Source organism: Prinia subflava, chromosome 10 (assembly GCF_021018805.1).
Source record: "Prinia subflava isolate CZ2003 ecotype Zambia chromosome 10, Cam_Psub_1.2, whole genome shotgun sequence".
NCBI classification, from domain to species: Eukaryota; Metazoa; Chordata; class Aves; order Passeriformes; family Cisticolidae; genus Prinia; species Prinia subflava.
In genome coordinates this window covers 4,690,829-4,711,952 of record NC_086256.1, presented here as the reverse complement: position 1 = coordinate 4,711,952, position 21,124 = coordinate 4,690,829, and the positions used below count along the sequence as shown (strand labels likewise).

Here is a 21,124-nt window from a genome sequence, read left to right as displayed (position 1 = left end):
ACATCCCTGGCACAGCATCCTGGAGCCGGAGGACTCGGCTCCCGCGCCGGCCGAGGTTAAACATTGTGGGAATCGGGACATTCCTGCATGGCATTAAGCGCCGCCAGCAGCCCCGGCTCTGGCTCAGCTTGTGCAGGGGGGCACCGCCCTCCCGCCCGCCGCCCACGCGTGTCACCGCTCCCGGAGCCGAGGGACGGGGAGGGGCCGGTGGGACGGGGCCGGGCCGGGGGGGTTCATGGCCCGCGGGATGGGGAGCACCGGAGCACCAGTGGTGTAGTGGTATCATGCAAGATTCCCATTCTTGCGACCCGGGTTCGATTCCCGGCTGGTGCAGGGCAAGGCTTTCTCCACACCTTTCATCCGTGGTACTCTGATTCTCAGAGATACTCACACATGCAAAGATCTCCAAAATCCGCGGAGACCCTTCATTTTACCGACGGGATGCGCGCCCGCACCGCCCGGAGCCCCATCTCTCCCCGGCGGGACGGCAGCGCGGATTTAGGAACTTTTCCCCTTTGCTGATGTCTTCTCTGCTGCCTCCTCTGCTCTCTCGTTCCTCTCATTCCTCAACAGGAGCCCCCTCTTCACACAGACACATGCTCTGGAAGCCCCGCAGGGAGCCAGGACCGGAACAGAGCTCTTCTGTACAAGGTGCAAGATTTAGGCTATTTCTGAATAATTTCTCAACTTTTTTAAAAATAACCTTTCTGCAGATATCCACTCCTGGAGTGTGAGAGCTGGGCCCTTCCCAGGCGCTGGATGTTCGTGCCAAAACCTCCATGGGTTCCTCAGCACGTGGAACTGGGAGGACCTCCACCACCCCCTCCCTCCTCTTTGGGCTCCTTCCATCCTTCCCTGGGACACAGATTGTCCCCTGTGCAAAAACGGAGGGAGAGGGAGGCTGTCCCCCTCGAGACAGGGTTCCCCCATGCTCAGCTGCCTCAGAAGCCTCCTGAGGCCCCAGTGGTGTGCTGTGGGATTTAGCAGGACTGAGGAAGCTGGGCCAAAAATCAGGAGTGAGACTTGTCCCCATGATCAGTGTCCTGAATGCTGACACCTTCCAGTGTCACCTGTCTGCAGTGGAGTGGGTGACAAGCGGGGTCTGATGTCCCTGCAGTGACCTGAACCAGAGTTCAGGCACCCACTTGAGGTCTCATTAAAAAATCAACATTTCCCATACAATCTGTTCACATATTAGACACACACATATCCATATAAGCCATGCACATCCTTATAAAGCATAAACACTTATATAAAACATTCTTGTCCATGCAAACCATACACATAATTTTGTGTAATAATGTTCATCCATTTAAAACATATACGTGCAATACAAACCACAAACATCCATATAAAACATAAAAATGGATAAAACCCATACACATAATTATAACATATACACCCATGTAAAACACATATTCACACAAAGCATACACATCCACACGAAACACACATTTGTATAAAACATGTGCATCCATGTAAACGGATAACCTCCGAGGAGCTAATGAATAACCGGTCCAAACACAAATATATTCTTATTTCCCTGAAAAGCCGGGAGCAGGGACGGGGTTTGCCGAAGGTCACTGGGGATGTGGGGCAGTGTGGGATGCCGATGCTGCGGGAGGGCAGAGCTGGGAAGCGGCGTGGAGACCTGCGGGAAAGCGCCGACATCATCCCGCAAAAAGGGCATTTGCGATGAGTGACGACTCTGTAAAAAATGCCCAGACAGGATTAGAGGATTTCACGGGAATTTATTCGTGGAGCGAGGCAGTAGGAGGCACATTAAAGCTTTCAGTCCTTGAGCGGCTGCGCTTTGCTCGCCAGAGCCCCCAGCGATCCGCCGGGACTCGGGGTGAGCAGCGGCCCCGTTTGCCCTTTCCCCGCCGCCCCGCGCCCCCTCCCGCGGCCGCGTTAATGCTTAACCCGCCCGGCCGGCGCGATGGCGTGATCCGCGCCCCGCCGCGCTGAGCCCCGGCGAGACGGGCAGAGCTGCGGCCGCCGCTGCGCTCCGGGATCTGCCCCGGTGCGCTCCGGGATCTGCCCGGGTGCGCTCCGGGACCTGTCCGGGTGCGCTCTGGGATCTGCGCGGGTGCGCTCCGGAACCTGCCCGGGTGCTCTCCAGGACCTCAGACCCGTGGGTGCGCTCCAGGATCTGTCCGAGTGCTCTCCGGGATCAGCCCGGGTGCGCTCCGGGATCTGCGCGGGTGCGCTCCGGGACCTGCCCGGGTGCGCTCCGGGCCATTGGCTCCGCCGGTGCGCCCCGGCTCCTGCGCTCCGCGGGTGCGCTCCGGCCCCTCGGTGGTCCCCGCCGGTGCCACCCCCGGCTCCGAGGGTCCCGGCGTCTCCCGGCGCTGCCCGTCGGGGCGCGGGTGCGGGATGTCCCCGCGGGCGCTGGCGCTGGTGCTGGCACTGGCGGAGTTGGTTCTGGCCCCGGGGGCGGCCGAGGAAGGGGAAGCCGCCGTCGGGGCCGCCCCGCCGGGACCCGCTGCGTTCCATCGCGCCGCCAAGGTGAGGAGCGTGGGGAGGGGGGACAGCCACGCTTCTCTGTGTGTGTGTGTGTGTCCCAGAGCCCAGCCCGGTGCTCGTGTCCCCGCAGGCGTCGTGGCGGCTGCCCGGGCGCTACGTGGTGATGCTGCGGGCGGGCAGCGAGGCCGAGCTGCGAGGCACGGCCCGGCGGCTGCAGGCCCGGGCGGCTCGCCGGGGACACCGGGCAGAGCTGCTGCACGTCTTCCACCTCCTGCCCGCCTTCCTGGTGAGGATGAGCAGCGACATCCTGGACACGGTACGTGGAGGGGAGGACAGGGTCGTGGCAGGGGACAGCAGCTGCGGGGGGCACTGGTGGGAGTGGCAGCCCCAGCCTTGGGGGCAAAGAGGAGCTTTGTGTCCTCCCCGCAGGCGCTGAAGCTGCCGCATGTGAAGTCCATTGAGGAGGATGCCTTCGTCTTTGCCCAGAGCATTCCCTGGAACCTGGGCAGGATCGTGCAGCCACAGCCCGGCTCAGGCGCCTACAGCCCTCCCAGTAAGCGCTGCGATGTGTGAGGGTGGTGACTCTTGGAGGAAGAGTCAGGTCTCCTCTCCTTAACTTGAGGGATGGGAATATTCCTCTGGAGCGACCCAGGTGCCTGTGCTGGCCGTGATGGTGGTTGCCCTTCTCCCCTGCTGCATCCCTGGCAGATAAAGGTGACCTGGTGGACATTTACCTGCTGGACAGCAGCGTGCAGAGCACCCACCGGGAGATCGAGGGCAGGGTGACTGTGACTGGCTTCGAGAGCATCCCCGGGGAGGATGGCAACCACTTCCACGGGCAGGTGAGTCCTGAGGTGCCACGTGCTGCATCCTGGCCACAGCACTCACCTGCATCCACCACATCCTGGCCAGGCTTGTGAGGCTTTCCAGGGCAAGGGAGACCCTTGGCCTGGACTAAAATGCTGGGCAGGACGGGCAGCAGGAGCTGTGGTCTTTGGGAATATCGGGACCCTCAAGGTGGTCTGGCTGGAGACAGGGCTGAGCCGGGCAGGGCTTCTTTCTGAAAAGTGTTCTGGGGTAGCATGGGTGTGCATCAGGTGAGAGGGAATCAAGGTGGGAAGGGTTGGGAGGGATGTGTGGGATGCGTTGGGCTGGGGAATGAAGCTGCGGTGCCTGTGCCAGGCCAGCAAGTGTGACAGCCACGGGACCCATGTGGCCGGAGTGCTGAGCGGGCGCGACGCCGGCGTGGCCAGGGGCGCCAACATCCGCAGCCTCCGGGTGCTGAACTGCCAGGGGAAGGGCACCGTCAGCGGCACCCTCATGGGTGAGTGACCCCATGCCCCGGAGAGGGGCAGGACCCCTCGCGGAGCTTCCCGCGATCGTGTCTCGTCCCTCGCAGCCCTGGAGTTCATCGAGAGGACGCTGGAGGCTCAGCCGAGCGCGCCGCTGGTGCTGCTGCCCTTGGCCGGCGCGCACAGCCCCGCGCTGAACGCGGGCTGCCGGCGCATGGTCCGCATGGGAGCCGCGGTGGTGGCGGCTGCCGGCAACTACAAGGACGACGCCTGCCTCTACTCGCCTGCGTCTGAGCCCGAGGTACCGCTGTGGGCGACCCCTGAGGCTCGGGTGCCGCCTCATCCCCTCCGGCTCTGGGTCAGCGGAGCTGGGGCTGGCCGTGCCATCCCTCCCGTGCTGCCCTGTTGCTGCCAGGTCATCACCGTCGGTGCCACCGACAGCGAGGACCAGCCTGCCTCCATCGGCACCCTGGGCACCAACTTCGGCCGCTGTGTGGACCTGTTTGCCCCGGGGGACGACATCATCGGCGCCTCCAGCGACTGCAGCACGTGTTTCACCGCGCAGAGCGGCACCTCGCAGGCCGCCGCACACGTGGCAGGCGAGCGGCCTTCGAGGGGTGGGGAGGGGCTGCTGGTGCTGGCACAGGGCTTCAGGCATGCCTGAGCCGGGGCATTTTTGTGTAGCGTGGGCTCGGTTTGTCTCCTTGGGGTGCTGCAGCCTGCCCAGTGCTCCTGCAGCCCTTGTGTGGGCGATGGGCTGCTCCTCCCGTGTCTCTGGAGCCGTGCTGCCCACGGGAGCGCTGTGTGCGTGGCTGTGTCCCCTCTGGCGGGTGGTTGCGTCCCCTCCGGTTCTCACTGCGGCCTCCCGGGCCCTTGCAGGCATCGCTGCTGTGCTGCTCAGCGCCCAGCCCCGGCTGAGCCCGGCCGAGCTCCGGCAGCGCCTCCTGCGCTTCTCCACCAAGAGCGCCATGGACACGGCGTGGTTCCCGGAGGAGCAGCGCCTCCTGACACCCAGCAGCGTGGCGGGGCTGCCCCCGCGGCTGGTGGCAGGTGAGGGCCTGGCTGGGCGCTGGGCAGAGCTCTGCCCTCAGCAGGAGAGAAGAGCCGCGGTGAAAGCGCGGGGAATGTCCCCGAGCCGTGCTGAGCCTGGCTGCAGCCTGCATGGACGGGCAGAGATGGAGCCCGGGCGGTGGGGTGGGTGCTTGGTGACACTGTGGGTGACACTGCGGGTGACACTGCAGGTGTCAATGCGGGTGTCACTGTGGCTGTCACTGTGGGTGACACTGCGGGTGTCACTGTGGCTGTCACTGTGGGTGACACTGTGGGTGTCAGTGCAGGTGTCACTGTGGGTGTCACTGCGGGTGTCACTGTGGCTGTCACTGTGGGTGACACTGTGGGTGTCACTGTGTGTGTCACTGTGGGTGTCAGTGCAGGTGTCACTGTGGCTGTCACTGTGGGTGACACTGTGGGTGTCAGTGCAGGTGTCACTGTGGCTGTCACTGTGGCTGTCACTGTGTGTGTCACTGTGGGTGACACTCTGGCTGTCACTGTGGGTGACACTGTGGGTGTCACTGTGGCTGTCACTGTGGGTGACACTGTGGGTGTCAGTGCAGGTGTCACTGTGGGTGTCACTGCTGGTGTCACTGTGGGTGTCACTGTGGGTTTCACTGTGGCTGTCACTGTGTGTCACTGGGTGTCAGTGCAGGTGTCACTGTGGCTGTCACTGTGGGTGACACTGTGGGTGTCAGTGCAGGTGTCACTGTGGCTGTCACTGTGTGTGTCACTGTGTGTGTCACTGTGGCTGTCACTGTGGCTGTCACTGCGGGTGTCACTGTGGCTGTCCCTGTGGCTGTCCCCTGCCGCTGACGCCCCGTTCCCGTTGCAGAGGAGCCGCTGCTGTGCCGCTCGGTGTGGTCAGGGCCGGCCCGGCACGCCGTGGCTGTGGCTCGCTGTGCCAGCACCGAGGAGATGCTCGGCTGCTCCAGCGTCTCCCACAGTGGCAGCCGGCCGGGGGAGCACATGGAGGTGAGCAGGGTGCGGGGGCAGCGGTGTCCCCTGGGTGCCCCCGGCCCGCCGAGGTGACACCGTGCTGCTGTCCCTCCGCAGGACAGGGACGGGCAGAGGCTGTGCGTGGCCCATGGCGCCTCCCGGGGCGTTCGTGCCATCGCCAGGTGCTGCACGGGGCCCAGGGCTGAGTGCCAGATCAAGGCTGGCTCCGAGGGGGCCGAGTGCTCCCCAGGACACCACGTGCTGACCGGTAACACCCAACACACGGGGTTACACACCTCTGAGCCTGAGGGAAAAACTCTGGGATTTCTTTCTTCCAGAAAAACTCTGGGATTTGGGGGTAAAAGGGAGGGTGTGTTTGCTGGGCTGGCAGGGAAGGGGTACATGTGCTGTGTGCATGGAGCGGGGGAGGGTTCAGGGCTCTCTCGGGACATCCTTGGCACCAGTGTGCGTGCACTGGGATGCTGCCATGGCTGCTCTGTGCCAATATCCCCTCTCCCCCGGGCAGGCTGCAGTTTCCACTCCCCGTCCGTGGTGCTGGGAGCCAGTGGCAGGCCCGTGGCGGGGCTGGGGAGGGGGCCCAGCCGCTGTGCCAGCAGGACAGGGGCGATGGCACACGCCCTGTGCTGCCCCTCTGCCAGCCTCGAGTGCCGGCTGGAGGAGCACATGGCCCTGGAGCCTGAGGAGAAGGTAGGGATGGGCCACGCTCCTCTGGCATGGTGTTGTCTTTGTCTCTGCCTGTCCCTCTGCCACCCTGATGGGTTTTGGGTTGGCTTCAACCCATTGTGGCTGTCCCAACCCTGCCTTCACTGCTGTCCCCACCTGCAATGGGACATCCCAGCCAGTTGGGTGACAGCAGTCACCTCACCCTGACCTGTGGGGACATGGGGGGTGGGCAGGCCCTTTGCTGACCCAGGGATGATGACCTCTCCTCCCCGCCAGGTGACAGTGTCCTGTGACGATGGCTGGGTGCTGGCGGGCTGTCACGCCCTTTCCCAGGGCTCCAGGGGAGCCTTCCCCGTGGACAATTCCTGTGTGGCAGCCGCTGGCCCTGGCGGCAGCTCGGCCGTGGCCATCGCCATCTGCTGCCGGGGCCGGCAGTAGTGCCAGGCTGAGCTGCAGAGGTGGTGCCTGTGCACGGCAGGGATGGAGCCTTTGCTGGGCCCCTGTGTCCCTGGTGCCTTCCCAGGGTTTCCAGAACAATCCATACTCTGACATGCAGCTGATGAGCTCCACACCTGGGCTGCCGTGCTGGCAGGGGATGAACCTGTCTGTGCCTCCCACACAACGGGGTCAGGATCCAAGACCAGCATCCAGGGAGGCTCTGCAAGAGCTCTCCAAGCATCCCCCGTGCAGCTGGAGCCCTGTCCCACCACTGGGAATCCTTTCCCTGCCATGCACCGGGTCTCTCCTATAAACACCTCCACAGAACAAGCCATGGTGTTGTCACCCAGCATTGGAAAAATCCACCATCTTTTTAAAAGGAAAAAAGTATTGTGAGGATTGCTCCTTCCTTTCCTGGTTAGTTGCTCATTAGTTGTCAGCTAATGCTGCTTAGCACCTGGAAAATCTTAGTTTAGCCATTTTTGGGCAGTTTTGTAATTGCCTGTTCGTATTCCTGGGAGACTTCTTTACTTTTGAGTCAAGTGTAAGGGCTGTAGTTTAAACAGCCTGCTTGGTTAATTAGATTTTTATCTGCATTGCTACAGTCAGCTACTGCTTCATTAGTGCTTTTTTTGTTGTTAAGTCAAAGTTAATGATCTGCTGGTGTTATGTGTTAACAGTTTCAGGTCTTCCCAAGACCCATAGAACTGTAGGAGGCTGTAATTTCTTAAACAAAAATAGAATGAAGAAAAAGCTTTCATAGCACCTTAGTTTTTACATTTGTACCTTAAATATTTATTTGGAGTTTTATAAACGAACATTTTATAAGTGTCTTTTTAAAATAAAATTTATAGACCTGTGCTCTTGTGATCCATTGTCTGGCTTCATAGACAACCCCCTGGGGAACTGGTCTGGAAGAGGGACCCATCCAGCAGGGATTGTGCTCCCACAAGGAGCTCTGCTTTGTTATGAGCATCCCCAGGCCCCCACGTTGGATCTGATCCCTGCCTGGGATCCCAGGTGCTCCTGGGTGACTGGAACATCCAGGAACAAAGCTGGCACCTTTGGAAGTTGGCACAGACCACACAGGCACCCTCCCCACAGCTGGGCTGAGCTCTGGGACCGTGCTGAACACACACAGGCAAGACCAGAAGTTTGTTTTAACAACAGTGGTGCAGGGCAAGAGCTTCCAGTTATGGAAACAAACATCATCCAGCTTTGGGAATGTGCCCTTGAACTTGGGTTGTTCCTTCACCTGGGAAGGGCTGGAGCCCCAGGAAGGGGCTCAGGAGAGCCCTTCAGAGAGATGCCAGCAGCAGGGAAAGGCTGAGAAGCACCAGAAGTCACCAAAGCTGGGTCTCACTTTTCTCTCGGTGTTTAGCAGCCTCCTGGTACTACAAGATATAATTTTTGTGGAGTTATCTGAGGATAGATGAAAAAAAAAAAGCAGTTTGATACCACAGGCTTCAGGTTAACCTGTCAGACTTGGCTGGGCTGGATGTTTTTCCCAATCCAAAAGCCCCCTGCAGCTGTTACTCTGGCTTTAATTGGCAAGAAAAGACAAACCCAGCACAAAACACCACTTTGAAAGGTTGAAACTAATTCTAACTTGTTACCTGAAGCTGGCAAAAGCCCAACCCTAATCTAAGCATGTAATTATATAACATGGACATAATTACAGCCCATAATTTCATCATCTGGAACCTGAATTCTGCACAAAGAGGCAGAAAAGAAAAAGGGATGTCAGCCTGAGAGCTCCTGGACAGGCTCTGACACCGAGGGTGATTTTTCAGCAGACTCCTTGGGCTGTCACCTCTCAAAACACATCAGGATTTCAGCTCTGGTGCCCTCCCCGTGAGAGGGGAGGATCCAGCACAAGGTGTGAGCACATTCCACGCCTGACAAGCCAGGCAGAGCCTCCCCAGCTCAGTTCAAGCCTTCATAAGCCTGGTGGAAGGAAACAATATTAAAAGATTAGCCCTTGCTTTGTGCCTTGTAGGTGGGTAGGCACAAAAGCCTCTCACATTCAGAGCAGGGCTGATCCCAGGGATGCTGATCCCAGTCCTGGCAGCAGTCTGCAGTGCCCAGTCCATGCTCCCAGGACCACCAGGGGAGAGCAGAGGCTGGGTCAGGCTGGAAAAGTGGAAGTCCTTGTCCTTAGAGCAGGGCACAGAGTGGGGATGGCAGCCCTGGCTGGAGCTCCTGGTTTCCAAAGAAGTAAAGGAACACCAGCTCCATGTGCACCTCTGCCCCTATGGGAGGCAGGATGAACTCACGCCCAGCTCACCCACAAATCTTGGATCTGACACACAAAATCCTCCCCTGTGAGCCTGGCCAGGGTGAATCACTGCTGAGGGCAGGAGGAGCTGCACAGAGGTACAGATGTGACAGTGCCCCTGCACTGGCATGAGGAGATACAGCAGGGCAGCTCCAGGGCCACTCAGCTGCTTCCACTGACTGGACAGGAGCCAAAACAGCAACCAGGGCACCCTGGAGGAGCTCAGCATCTGCAGGGCTGGCCCAAGGAGGTTCAGAATAAGAGGATCAGCAAGACAGGAGTGTAGCAGTGTGTGCATAGTCTAAAGATTACACTAGTTTTCTGTGAAAGGAATAACTTTATTCCATTGACCAGGAATCCCAAGACTGTTCATCAAGACTGCCTATTTTTCCAGTGCCAAATGTCTACGCAATAATTGGACAATATCTCCCCGAGTGCTCACAGGCAGGCTGTGGCTGCTCCTCACTGAACATTTTGTAAGCTGTATAAAAACATTTTCATCCAAAAAGATTGGCAGTAAAAATTACAACATATAAATGCATCACAATTTACACAAAAACTAGTTTTGTTTTTTTTTGTTTTCGTTTAACTCTATTTTCCAAAAAATAATCTTCAGCAGGTTCAAATGACAGCAGCTGGAAACAAAAGATAAGTGACCAAGTATCACCTGATTGCAAATTATAACCACTGACTTTGTACAAGCGTGAGCAGAACCATGAAAAAGTTTGTATTGGTTTGGAGTACACAGTGGTGATGAGCCCCCTGCTGCAATCCCAGTGCTTCCCTGGGCCTGTGGCTGTCGAGGATGTTGTTTCCATAGGAAATAACAGGAACCTGAAATGACAAGTGGTGCCAACCCACAGGAACACGGCCAGCTTCTCCCACCACCATCACCGCTGTGTACTGACTCCTTGGGAAGATTCATGAGCCATTACCAAAGCATTTGGGGGTGGGGGAAGGAAGGAGGGAGGGAAGGAAGGAAGGAAGGGGGTGTCCGTAAGAAATGATTGGTTCAAAATCAATTTAAACCGCGTCACGTTTAAAACGCCCCAGCACATCACCAGAAACATTTATAAAATGCTAACTCTGCCGTGTGTCCGTGAAGACAGCGTTTGGAAAAGGGGAGGGAGAGGTTCCCTGTGGTGCCCCCCTGCAGCCCGTGGCTCTCGTAGCCCACAATAAGTTACAGAGCTGTACAGCTGACACCACATCCCGTGCTTGCTTCCAACAGTGAAATGACTGCTTACTTTCAATACTAGTGCACAACAGTGAGAGGCTGTCTGCTGCTCCGTGTTTTGGCAGCAGTGTGTGAAAAGAAACAAAAAAAGGCACTTTTTGGCTGGTTGTGCCTTTAACTTGGCAAATTTGTTGATTTTGGAGGTACCCAGGCACTCCTTAAGATGTCCCCCGTTTCTGTGCATGTTTGTTTATATAACTTTTTTTTAAAGTAAGGCAGAATCCATAAATAAAGGCAAAAAGCAGTGCAGAAAATGTGACAAACACAAAATGTACAAAAGATGAAGTTAGTTGGCACAAAAGAAGCTTGAATCCAGAGCCAGAAATCGCTGAACTGCACTTGACATAGAAAACAAAACTGTGCTCAAATCATCCCAACTGGTTTCCAGTTATTTGTGAGCAAATTAAAAGAGCTGTGATATTTTAAACGTTGCCTGGTCAAGTGAAAATACAAACAAAGCCAATTCTTTCTTTCCCCATGTTAAAATTGCTATAAAATCTTCACAACAGTGTTCCCAGCTCACTCAAGGAATTATTCATCATATACAACCAATACCAACTTTCTCAGTAATTTCAAAGCATAAGCAAGTGATTGCAGATCCATGATTGAGACTACATTTTATTCAATATGTCTCCAAAGGTTAAAAAAATTTAATGAGTAAAACTGCAACAGAATTCCTTCTTAAAGTGCTTTTTTCTTTTAAACTACTCATTAACTTTTTTTTTTTAAATTCACCAACATCCTTGAATAATAAATGCTTGCATACCTCGAGAACAAAGCTTTTCTTTTACTGCCCTTCCCAGCTGTCTGAGGGTTTTTTTGGAAGGGTACTGGGAAAGATGACTCATTCCAGAGCTCCTTTACCAAACCATTCTGTAAGGAATCACTCTTTTTACAGAGCAATCCTGCTGATCTTTCTCATCAAGAACTTTATAAATTAGCAGGGAGACATATTAAATACAGAAGTCCTTATGTAAACCCATTCTTTAACTAATATTTTACAATGAAATGTAAGTCATCACACATCTTTACAGAAGTTTGAATATTCCTATTCAATATTATCAGAAAGATTAAAAATTTGCCCTCCATACATAAGGGCAAGTCTGTTTCTTTTTTTTTTCCTGTATAAAAACCAAAAGAATTTTTTTTTTGCAGCATCACAGAAAAGCAACAGTTTTACATTCACTCATTTAATGTTCACATAAAAATTCAACCACTAGCGTTTGTGTATTTGATAAAATCTTCTTGACAAACTTGGTTTCGATGTTTTGGACTGTCACGAGCTACTGCAGGTGAAGATGCAGTTTTCTAGAGCATTTGTTGATCTGAAGCCTCCGTGGCTATAAAAATGCTTTTATCTTTCAGGGAAACAACCTCCTCCAGCATCTCCTCTGGTCCTGCACAGCCACTGCTCCCTCAGACTTCTAATGGCACAAACAACACGACTCCAGGTCCAGCAGGTACCAGGCATTGAATGTTTGAGTTGGTTCTTGTGTTCACAGGGGTCTCCTCTAAGGGTCAACATCATCAAGGTCACTTTTAGGCTCCCCAATCATCATAGGAGACTCTGAGCCCTTTCAAACACACAAGGGACAGGGAGAGAAGGACACAGTTACTTTTGTAAGGTGCACAGTTGTTGTGTGTGGGGTCAGTGATGGCTCTGACCCCCAGGGAGCAGCTGCCCCACAGAGGGGGTCAATCTGTCCTTGTTTTACCTGCTGCAGGTGCCTCTCTCCGTTCTCATTGGCAGGGCTGCTTTCTGACCCATTGCTGCTTCCAGACTGATCCTTCTCATTCAGCAGGGCTGTGGCATAGGCCAGAGTGTCCTGAGTTGGAAACAGTCCAAGAGAGTGTCAGGGCTCATGGTGATCCCTTCATTTCACAATTATTATTTTTTAAAATTTTTTATTGTTTTAAAACAATAATAGCTGCTGTAGTGAGACAGCTGAGTCACCACAGGTAATTGTCAATATTCACTACTATCACTCAAGGGTTAATTTTTTTTTCAGGAACAACCAGAAGGTCTGAGCTTCTAAAGGAAAAACAGCCTGATGTGCACTGAAATACCACATTAAGGTTGGAAAAGACCTTTCAAGATCATCAAGTCCAACTGCCAAACCAGCAGCACCCCCATGTTCATCACTAAACCATGGCTTCAAGTGCTGTATCCACATGTTTTGAACACTTCCAGGGGTGGTGACTAAAATTGCCAAACCCAAAGATGATTCTAAGAAAAGAAGTAAGCAAGTTTAACATCCTCTGCCAGGACTGACACATACCTGTGCTGAAATCGTGCGCTGGAAGGTTTTTGCAGTGGATGTTTCATTGGACACGTTACTCTGGGGAGCCCAGTAATGTTCAGACATCTGCACAAAAAACCAAGAAAGCCACAAATTTGATTTTTAGTTGTGTAAAGCCTCAACCCACTTGGTGGGTGAACTAAGACTGGAACAATCTTCCTGAATCCTCTGGCAGCGAGCTGGAGATGTGGGGCACAGACACTTTAAATGCAGTCACAAAGGTTATTGTTCCTCAGCTGAAAACCAGCACCCAGCTTCTGCTGAGCTCCAAGTTCCCAAAGTGTCCTTGGATACTTTTGAAAGATATGTTGGCCAAACTATGTTGAGTTTAGAGGGAAGAACAAACACTACACGTGTGGGAGGAAAAGCTGTATCAGTCAACAGCTGTGCTTTGTGCAAAGCTGTGATGATTCTGTAAGGAATCCAATCATCTAAACATTCTCCTGCATCAACACACAGGCAATGGAAAACTGCTTTTTTTAAAAAAATGAAGTCATCCAACACGAATACAGTGGCACTGAAAGCTTCCCACATAGCAAAGAATAATCACTGCAACCATTCACACTTGGTTTTATTCACTGTAAATGCATTTATGCCTGAAACACGTGGGGGGCTACTGAAGTTCTGGCATTCCATCAGATTTAGCTGCATCCAAGTAGTCCTTGTAAAAAATGAATTAACTTGTATTTTGTCTTTGGAGCCATCTCAGAGAGCCATGCAGAGGATGGAGCTTATCCACCCCTGATTATTGTTGTAAACAAGTGACAATTTCCCTGTTCCAGCCAAATTACCTTTTTCTGTAGCCACTGCACAGCCCAACTCCAGTGGTGGGAGTTCTCCTTGAAGTAATCTTTTGCAGTAGGGCACCTTGGGAATTGAAATTATATTCATTAGTCAGGAACAAAGTATCCTGGCCAACACAAAAAAAAATACAGAGACTCCTCTCTCTTTGCACTGCTGCCCTCTGTGTCCACTGTTATCACTGCAAACTGACTTCAGCTCTTACAGCCCTGTTGTTAATTGAATTAGCAAGAACAATAATGCCTAGTAAAATTTACTCAAAGCAGTCTACCCCACAGGTTCACATATTTCAGAATTATGCTTTATTGGGATATACGCCAAGTTCTAAACAAAGAGAATTTAGGAATCATAATATTTCAAAAATCTGGAACAGTTTCCCTATGTTTATCTGGTGTTAATGTCAGACTCCTGCCCTGCAGAATGGCCTTTTTCTTTATAAAAAAATTCCCATTTGTTACCTGAGAAATCCCTTCAGGTACCAACCAGTAAAGATTTCACTTCATACTGGCACGTGTACCACCAAGACCTTGCACCAGTAACAAAGGACAAAACTGATCAAAAATAGGAGTAGTAGGTTTTGTAACAGTCACAGAGGGACCTAAGGCAGGGATGAGGTTAACTCTGAACCTTTCTTTACTCACTTCTGAGCCAGAGTAACCAGGAATTTGACACACTGGTAGCAACGGCTGCTGTCCACGTGGTTGCTGTGGTGCATCAAGGCTGTGGGGAGAAACACACGGATTAGAAACCACCATCCTGATTTTCCATGTACCAGCCAGTCTGGAAACAAAGATGAAGCTAAATTTTTAAGTTAGATTTTGTTTCTACAGATGTAAGCATGAGTATTTGTGTTAAGCACACTGCTGTAAGTGCTGGCAGTCTTAAGTACTTCCACAACTCTACTGGATTAAAAATAGAACTGCTGCATTTTCACTTTGATCTTTCAAATGCAGTACCTGAATTTTAAACAGCCCTAATGCAGTTATTCTTCCCCTATAATCCATTCTATGTTAGATAATCACTATGGTTACATTTGTCTGAAGGGAAAAAAAAAAAGGGTCTGAAACCCCCATAAATGAACCAGATCACCAGCTTCCACCTGGATCAAAGTTTGCAAAGCCAGAGGAATGTTCAAAGCTTCTTCACATAAACAAGCACAGCAGAATTCAACAGCCATGAAACTGTTAATGGGAGACTCGGGCAAAACCCCAGGCCATTCCTAGCAGGAAGTTTTCTAAACCACGAATTCCCACCTCTTGAACAAAATTCATTGACTGAGGAGAAGCACAAAGATTTCCATGGAGCTGCCCCAATCAGATTTGCTACTCAAAAGTTGCTCTGTCCATAGCAGTCAGCAAAGAATGTTACAGTGAAACCTCCAAAGCTGGCAGAAATGGTTTGGGAACTGCAAATTGCCAGTTCTAATACTGTTGAAGCAGAGCAGATGATTAAAATTACAGCACTGCTGTACTACAAATTATGCACAAACATCCTATTAAGGACAACCAAAACCTATTATTTGCTGATTTCCCTTTCCTGGTTTAAACCCAGTGAATGTGAGGGATGCTGTTCAATGCTGTTGTGAGGAAACTTCAAGGTAAAGCTACAACTTTCACTCCCAAACCTCAGGGCAGTTCTCAAAGCCTTCAACATAAAAATCCAATTGAACACTTGCACTTCTCTGCAGAGGAAAAAAAAGGTCATGCATTGCCCAAGTTACAGCACAGAATTGGTCCAACTGGGACCAATTTATCCAGAAATTAAAACAATCACTTAGCTATTCCCTTACACTGCTGCATATTTCCTTCTCTGCCATCAGCCATACATGGAAACTACTAAACAGGGGAGAACTGATGAGAGAAATAAAGAACAAAGCTAAATATTCCTTCTCACTAAATCAGAATCCAAAATAACTGAAGGTGAAAGCCACAATCTGAAGCAGCTCCTCACCCAAACAGCCACGAAAGAGCTGCTTGAGCTGCACTAACCCATCAGAGGGGCTCTCTGTGTTAACCCACATTTCATTTACACACCAAAGCTGCTTCTCCTGATGCACATGAAATAAGATCTCACTACTTCTGAGATTTTTTTGCTGCTTTTGAATGCTTCACTCACTTCCCTTCAGGAAAGTTTTGTATCTAATGGAAAGAACAACACTTTGTATGAGCAGCAACAGGTGGGAGCCACCTGTGAGGCTCTGCTGCAGACAGCAGGGCAAGCATCCTGCTGTGCTCAACCAGTTTCTTTCAATGGTAATTAGGATGCTGACAAAACAAAAACACTGGCAGTTTCTTGAGATATGTAGGAAATAAAAATTAACTTTAAGGTTGCAGGATTCAAACAGTTCCTCTGTTATGGTAATCAAATGTACTTTTTTCCCCCCCCATTACACATACACCCTGATCTGCCCCTTATTTAAATAAGTTAGCTCTCTTTCCCAGTTCAATTCCTTTCTAGTTTGCTGTCACTACAACATTCCAATGCTTATTTTGGATTTTCTTAGAGCATTTTTGGGGTGACAATGGCTAAATCAAATGTGTCAGTTTTTTTCCCTGAGAAGTAGAACAGTTTAGGAGGATTAGGAACCAGGAGATGGAGTGAACCACCACCACCATCAGGATCAGCAGCAGACAGGGGTGTTCACCCACTGGCTTACTTGCCTATTAATCCATTTTCAGTTTCAAAGGCAAATTTGATGCGCTCTACTTGTAATGGGTCTTCAATAACCTGTTAGGAAAGAAAAATATCAACTTAGGTACATTGTGTGTGATGCTGTATCTGTTCTATGGAATGGCTTTTCCCACCCTCACATGCAAAACAAGTAAGATTGTGAAGTTTCATGTCGCACTGGATTATCAAGACAGAAATTTAGGAAGTAATAAAACCTCAAACTGAAGGATTAAAATATGTGCGGATGTTGAAATTACCAATGCAATCTCGACTTTTTTTTGTTACACATCAATCTAAAATCTATCCTGTCTTTACCCTTCACTTACCAGGATCTCATGGAGTAACTGGAATATGTTTTTCAGTTCATGAGGTGGAGCAGTTTCCAGCTGAGTCTGCGTGTGAGAAACAAAGTTACTCAGACAGCAAAGTATGCTGATGAAGCAAAGAATTTCAAGACAGACAGCTTTACAGATTTTTTGAAAATTTATGAATTTAAACAGTTAAAGCCTAAGAAAACCTAGACCCCAACACCCCCTCCAAATCCAACATTGTACTGATCGTTCTGCGGTGCTGTTACAGCACACAAGACACAGGATGACCAAAGGCTGTGAGAAACCCTGTTGGGACAGGCTTGTGCTGGTGTTGTGTGTACCTTGATGAAGTGCAGCACAGTGAAGGAGAAGTGCTCGTTGCAGAAGCAGCAGTACACCACCATCTCCATGAGCACCGCCAGCGAGCCCGTGAGCTCCCGCAGCGCGTGCATCACCTGCGGGCAGAGCAGAGCAGAGCACACCCTCACACACAGCACACTGCTGTCCTCCCAAAACAAGGCTGTAACACGAAGTCTCTCCTTCCCAGGAAGGATGCAGTGCTTTTCTCCAGTGCCTGCATGGCCCAGGAGGCTGAATCCCTGCCCTCACAGCACTCCTTCAGCTGATGGCCACCCCCAAGGACCTGGTCGAGCATTATCCATTAAGTGAGATCAACTCAAGTTAGCACCTGCATTTGACATGGGAAAAAGCTGCACAGGCCCTTGCAAAATGTGTATAAAACCAGACTGTGCATAAAACCAGGCCCCAAAACTTAGGGATATACTAGAATATGAACAGGTCAAGAAACTAAAGGTGCCCTCTTGTTTAGGCTCAAAATAGCCACTGCTTTTGGATATTCGCTGTTTTTTATGAAAGGATATGGCAAAGGAATACATCAGGTAAGGTTTTAGGTTCAAGCAGGGCAGAATTCAGAACAGATACCTCCATTAAGTAGGGTTTTCCCTCAGACAGGAATAGCAAGGCTTCCACCTCCTCATGGAGCGCCAGAAGCGGCCCTGAAGCGGTGATGCTGAGAGGTGGACGCTGCTTAAAGAGACCAGGAGCTATAACAGCAAATACAAAAACAATCCACTCATAGATTAGTTCGTTCTAACACACCTTGAAGACACTGCTGCTCATCTGGCACCATGAAATCCCTCCTGACACTCATCTCAACTGGTTTATAGCTCATGTGCTACCACTCCAAGTAACAAATCTCTTGCACATTGAAGCGTTGCTTGTTTTAGTGACAGCAGACAAAAGAACTGCAGGAAGGTCAAAGCAAAATGCCCACAGACTAGCAGTACTTTGAGCTTTAGTTTTGCTCCCAATCACTTTTGCACATTCATCATATCTAGAATATTTATACTTCTCCTGTTACCTTCTGATTTTTGACTGCTTTCAACATCAGATAGAAATTAAGTTATTCTTTTAAAAGAGAACATCAAATTCCTCCCTCGGGAAACTGAAGATTTTAACTTAGTCCTTTATTATCTTTATTTGGATACTTCTGCCTCTTGTAAGAAGTAACTAGGAGAGTGTTTAATTGTTTGTTATTCAGTAGCTTAGTCTAAATACTGCCCTTTAGATTAGCAAAAGACAGCACAAGTCTAAAAAAATACAGCCTGTGAGTTTGTTCAGCCAACAACACAGCTCCACTCACATCAGGAAAGACCTTTTAGGCACATGGAGAAGGAAAGAAGGTACAAAACTATTAGTATCAAGACTTCCTTCCCCCAAAATACTACCTGTTTGCCACAGCCTCTCAATGCATTTACAGCAAAATCAGAAGTAATCAAACTTGTATTAACCACTTCTGCCTTAAATTCAAAATTACAGTATTTTCCTCACTAATATTAAGTTACTCCCAGTGGATGTAACTGAATTGCCAAGTCACCAAAAGACAAACCCCACAATTCTTACCAACATTTCTTTGTGAGGAGACATCAGAGTGCAAGACAAGCAGTGCTACAGTGTTGTGAAGGTATCCAAACTCACGTGCCTGTGCTGAACTCCACCTGCGGTTCTGCTTGAGCCAAAGACAGATTTAATTAACTTTGGGTTATTTAATTGACTTTGTCAAGCCAAAATAACGTTCTTACAGTCCACCACCATGGTCTAATATTTCGGAGTGGGTAAAAATTTTATTATTATCACAAACATCGTGCTCACTTCTACCAAAATAGTTATTTCCATGCTAACTACACATAGTTGGGCTCACACTGCAAGAGGTTTACAGAATAATTGAAGGATTTGTCTGTTCTACTACATGAGAAGTATTTATTCATCATTTAAACATCATAAAAAACGTGGGGATGGCCAAAGGACAGCACAACACAACTGTACCTGATTGCTCTGCCTGTTGGGGCCAAGGAGAAAGTTGACCATGTGCCTCAGGGCAGAGTGTCTGAGGAGAAGACTGCTAGCCCTTATTCCCTGCTGTAAGGACAAAAACAACAAATTACCTTCCTGTCAGGTGAAGAATGAGTGCTCAAGAGAACAAAAGGAAAATGCACAGGCTAAAACCTGCATTTTCCACTCTAAAACCCCCATAATATCCCAACGCAGACCAAGAAGATAAACTGCTAAAGAGCTGTTTCATTTCTACACAGCACATTACACAAACCAGAGCAGAATCAGCAGATGCACAATAAATGTTTTCCAAGAAAAAAAGAAGGCAAAAAGTATGGAGAAGTAGAAAGAGTAAATTCAGTCAGTTATTCTGCTCCCCATAGAATAAAAATCCTGAATGCTTGACTTTTTAATATATATACATATATATATATTTTAAGAAGAAACCCATATAACCCTTCCAAACAACCAGAATTCAGATGGAAATGATATTTTCCATTAGTATATTTTATGTGGTTTTATCCTAATCCATTATTCTAACCATTTATCTAAAAAACAAATCAAAACAAACCCAATTACTACTAATAGAAGTTCTGAGTTTTACTGTGCTGCAAATCCTTCTATGAATAATGATCACTAGCTGCTTTATTACTGTCTTTTAAAATTTAAACAGCTATGAGAAAACAATGTTTTCTTACCTTCTGTACAAAGTTATTGAATAGCAAAAAGTACTGAGCACAGTTTTTACAGTTTTCAGGTACATCTTTATCCAGTAGACCAAGTAGCACCTCCAGTAACTGATGTAGAGTTTTTAACTGTGTGAAAAAAAAAAGATTTTGAATGTAAAGAGCTGTCTACTGCTTAAAAACCCAAAGTGTTTTCACTGGGCAGGGAGAGATGAGCATTAAGTTACTCCAGAAATGAAGAGCTACAGGCAGGATCAGCTCACACAGAGCAAGAGGCACCAGGGAGAGCCAAGCAAGGGATGTTTGGAGAGGAGGGGACACTCACTGACCTTCTCCTGATAAAGCAAGGCACTGTCGAGGGTTTTTTCAAGGATAGTGGCCACAGCAACTCGCACCTCCCTCACGCTGCATTCCAGCAGGAAAGTTCTGGAAGAGAAAAGGTGAAGCTGCAGGGAGAACTGGGATCAACATGTACACACAGCTGCTGTGATTAAATGTGGTGTGTAGTACTTATTATTTTAATACACGTTATTTTAATAGTCTAAATACATTTGGTATTGTACTTTTGTGGGTGAGCTTTAACTCACTTTCACACAATCCTGTTTGTAGTAAGGCCTATAATGTCCCTGTTAATATATTTATTCATTTAAATAAAAAAAACCCTCTAAAAGCTCTTATAGGATGCTGTTTTTCAATGCAAATTAAAAGATAACATTTTCTTTACACTGACACACTTCTTTCAGCATGTTAGATCTCAAATAATTTTTTAAAGAACCTATAGCTGATCCTTAGCTTGGCAAGAAGAAAATCTTTCCAGTTTATCTGTGATCTTTGTCAGGTAAGTATTTAACTTACCCCAACACTTTCACCATGCTCTCCTTTCCCACCACTTGCAGGGCTGACCACACAAACCTAAACCCTTTCCAAGTCCCTTCACTGAATTCATCACCTGCATCCTCCTCCTCCACACTGCACTATCTGATTTGATTTTCAACATTCTCAGAAAGCTGCACAGAGAAAATACTAGAAATAAAACTCCAAGTCACTATCTAAAGTGTTTATTTAAAGAATGTGCACAGTCAACTCTTTGAGAATACCTCAGTCTAGGCCAGATCATGTTATGAGGAAGCTTTATCCACACCTGAGACACAAAACACCTCAGACAGAATCACCAGGACTTACTTCACAAGCTCCCGGCCCTCTGGCCCAACGAAATACTCAACCAGCCACTGACAAGCATCAATGCTTTTGGAGAGCAGTGCATCAATGGTGGCAATCCATTCTTCTGTATCAGCCCTTCAACAAAACAGGGACAGCTGTCAGTAACCCAGGAGGAACAAACACCTCCCAAAGTGAAACCATGCTGCTTGTTTGCCTCACCTGAGTTTCTTCTTGGTTCGGAGATAGGTTTGGAAGAGGAATTGGACTGCCAGCTGTAAGCTCACCTTTGCCATGCAGGGATAATAGGGATGCTTTACCTTAGTCTGAAAGAAATATCAGATTTACTCCAGAGCAGAAGGATGCCTGCAGCACATGCTGTCTCTTAAATACATCAACACGTTCCAGTCAAGTTATTTGCTTCAGTTGGAAAAAACCAACCACAGCATTTTTCTGTGCTAA

General features: G+C 49.6%; 2 protein-coding genes and 1 non-coding gene across 6 annotated transcripts in view; 2 read left to right on the top strand and 1 right to left on the bottom strand.

The window, feature by feature from the left end:
- Positions 1–262: 262 nt before the first annotated feature.
- On the top strand, positions 263–333 carry TRNAG-CCC (transfer RNA glycine (anticodon CCC)). The gene has a single exon. It is a non-coding gene; the product is annotated as a tRNA-Gly (tRNA).
- A 1,237-nt stretch (positions 334–1,570) lies between these two features.
- Positions 1,571–7,735, top strand: PCSK9 (proprotein convertase subtilisin/kexin type 9). 2 transcript variants are annotated; one of them, XM_063407016.1, is made up of 12 exons: positions 1,571–1,852; positions 2,597–2,782; positions 2,896–3,019; positions 3,175–3,308; positions 3,649–3,790; positions 3,866–4,059; positions 4,174–4,357; positions 4,638–4,808; positions 5,644–5,783; positions 5,865–6,015; positions 6,274–6,455; positions 6,708–7,735. In XM_063407016.1, the coding sequence occupies exons 2-12, from the start codon at positions 2,630–2,632 to the stop codon at positions 6,867–6,869; spliced, it is 1,737 nt and encodes a 578-aa protein (XP_063263086.1). In that variant the 5' UTR covers positions 1,571–1,852; positions 2,597–2,629; the 3' UTR covers positions 6,870–7,735. The 2 variants fall into 2 exon arrangements, with proteins under 2 accessions (XP_063263086.1, XP_063263085.1); XM_063407015.1 differs by lacking the exon at positions 1,571–1,852 and adding an exon at positions 2,053–2,508.
- Positions 7,736–9,464: 1,729 nt separating this feature from the next.
- USP24 (ubiquitin specific peptidase 24) overlaps positions 9,465–21,124 on the bottom strand; it is a 61,061-nt gene continuing 49,401 nt past the window's right edge. For 2 of the 3 annotated variants that reach the window (XM_063407012.1, XM_063407014.1), the window contains 15 exons: positions 20,885–20,988; positions 20,687–20,800; positions 19,834–19,930; positions 19,517–19,633; positions 18,813–18,905; positions 18,390–18,495; positions 17,409–17,530; positions 16,808–16,921; positions 16,482–16,547; positions 16,146–16,212; positions 14,127–14,205; positions 13,476–13,551; positions 12,664–12,750; positions 12,100–12,210; positions 9,465–11,958 (listed from right to left, as the gene is read on the bottom strand). In XM_063407012.1, coding sequence (XP_063263082.1) covers positions 11,896–11,958; positions 12,100–12,210; positions 12,664–12,750; positions 13,476–13,551; positions 14,127–14,205; positions 16,146–16,212; positions 16,482–16,547; positions 16,808–16,921; positions 17,409–17,530; positions 18,390–18,495; positions 18,813–18,905; positions 19,517–19,633; positions 19,834–19,930; positions 20,687–20,800; positions 20,885–20,988 — 1,416 coding nt within the window. In that variant the 3' untranslated portion in view covers positions 9,465–11,895. The remainder of the gene's footprint in view (positions 11,959–12,099; positions 12,211–12,663; positions 12,751–13,475; positions 13,552–14,126; positions 14,206–16,145; positions 16,213–16,481; positions 16,548–16,807; positions 16,922–17,408; positions 17,531–18,389; positions 18,496–18,812; positions 18,906–19,516; positions 19,634–19,833; positions 19,931–20,686; positions 20,801–20,884; positions 20,989–21,124) is intronic. The other variant, XM_063407013.1, reaches the window with a different exon arrangement.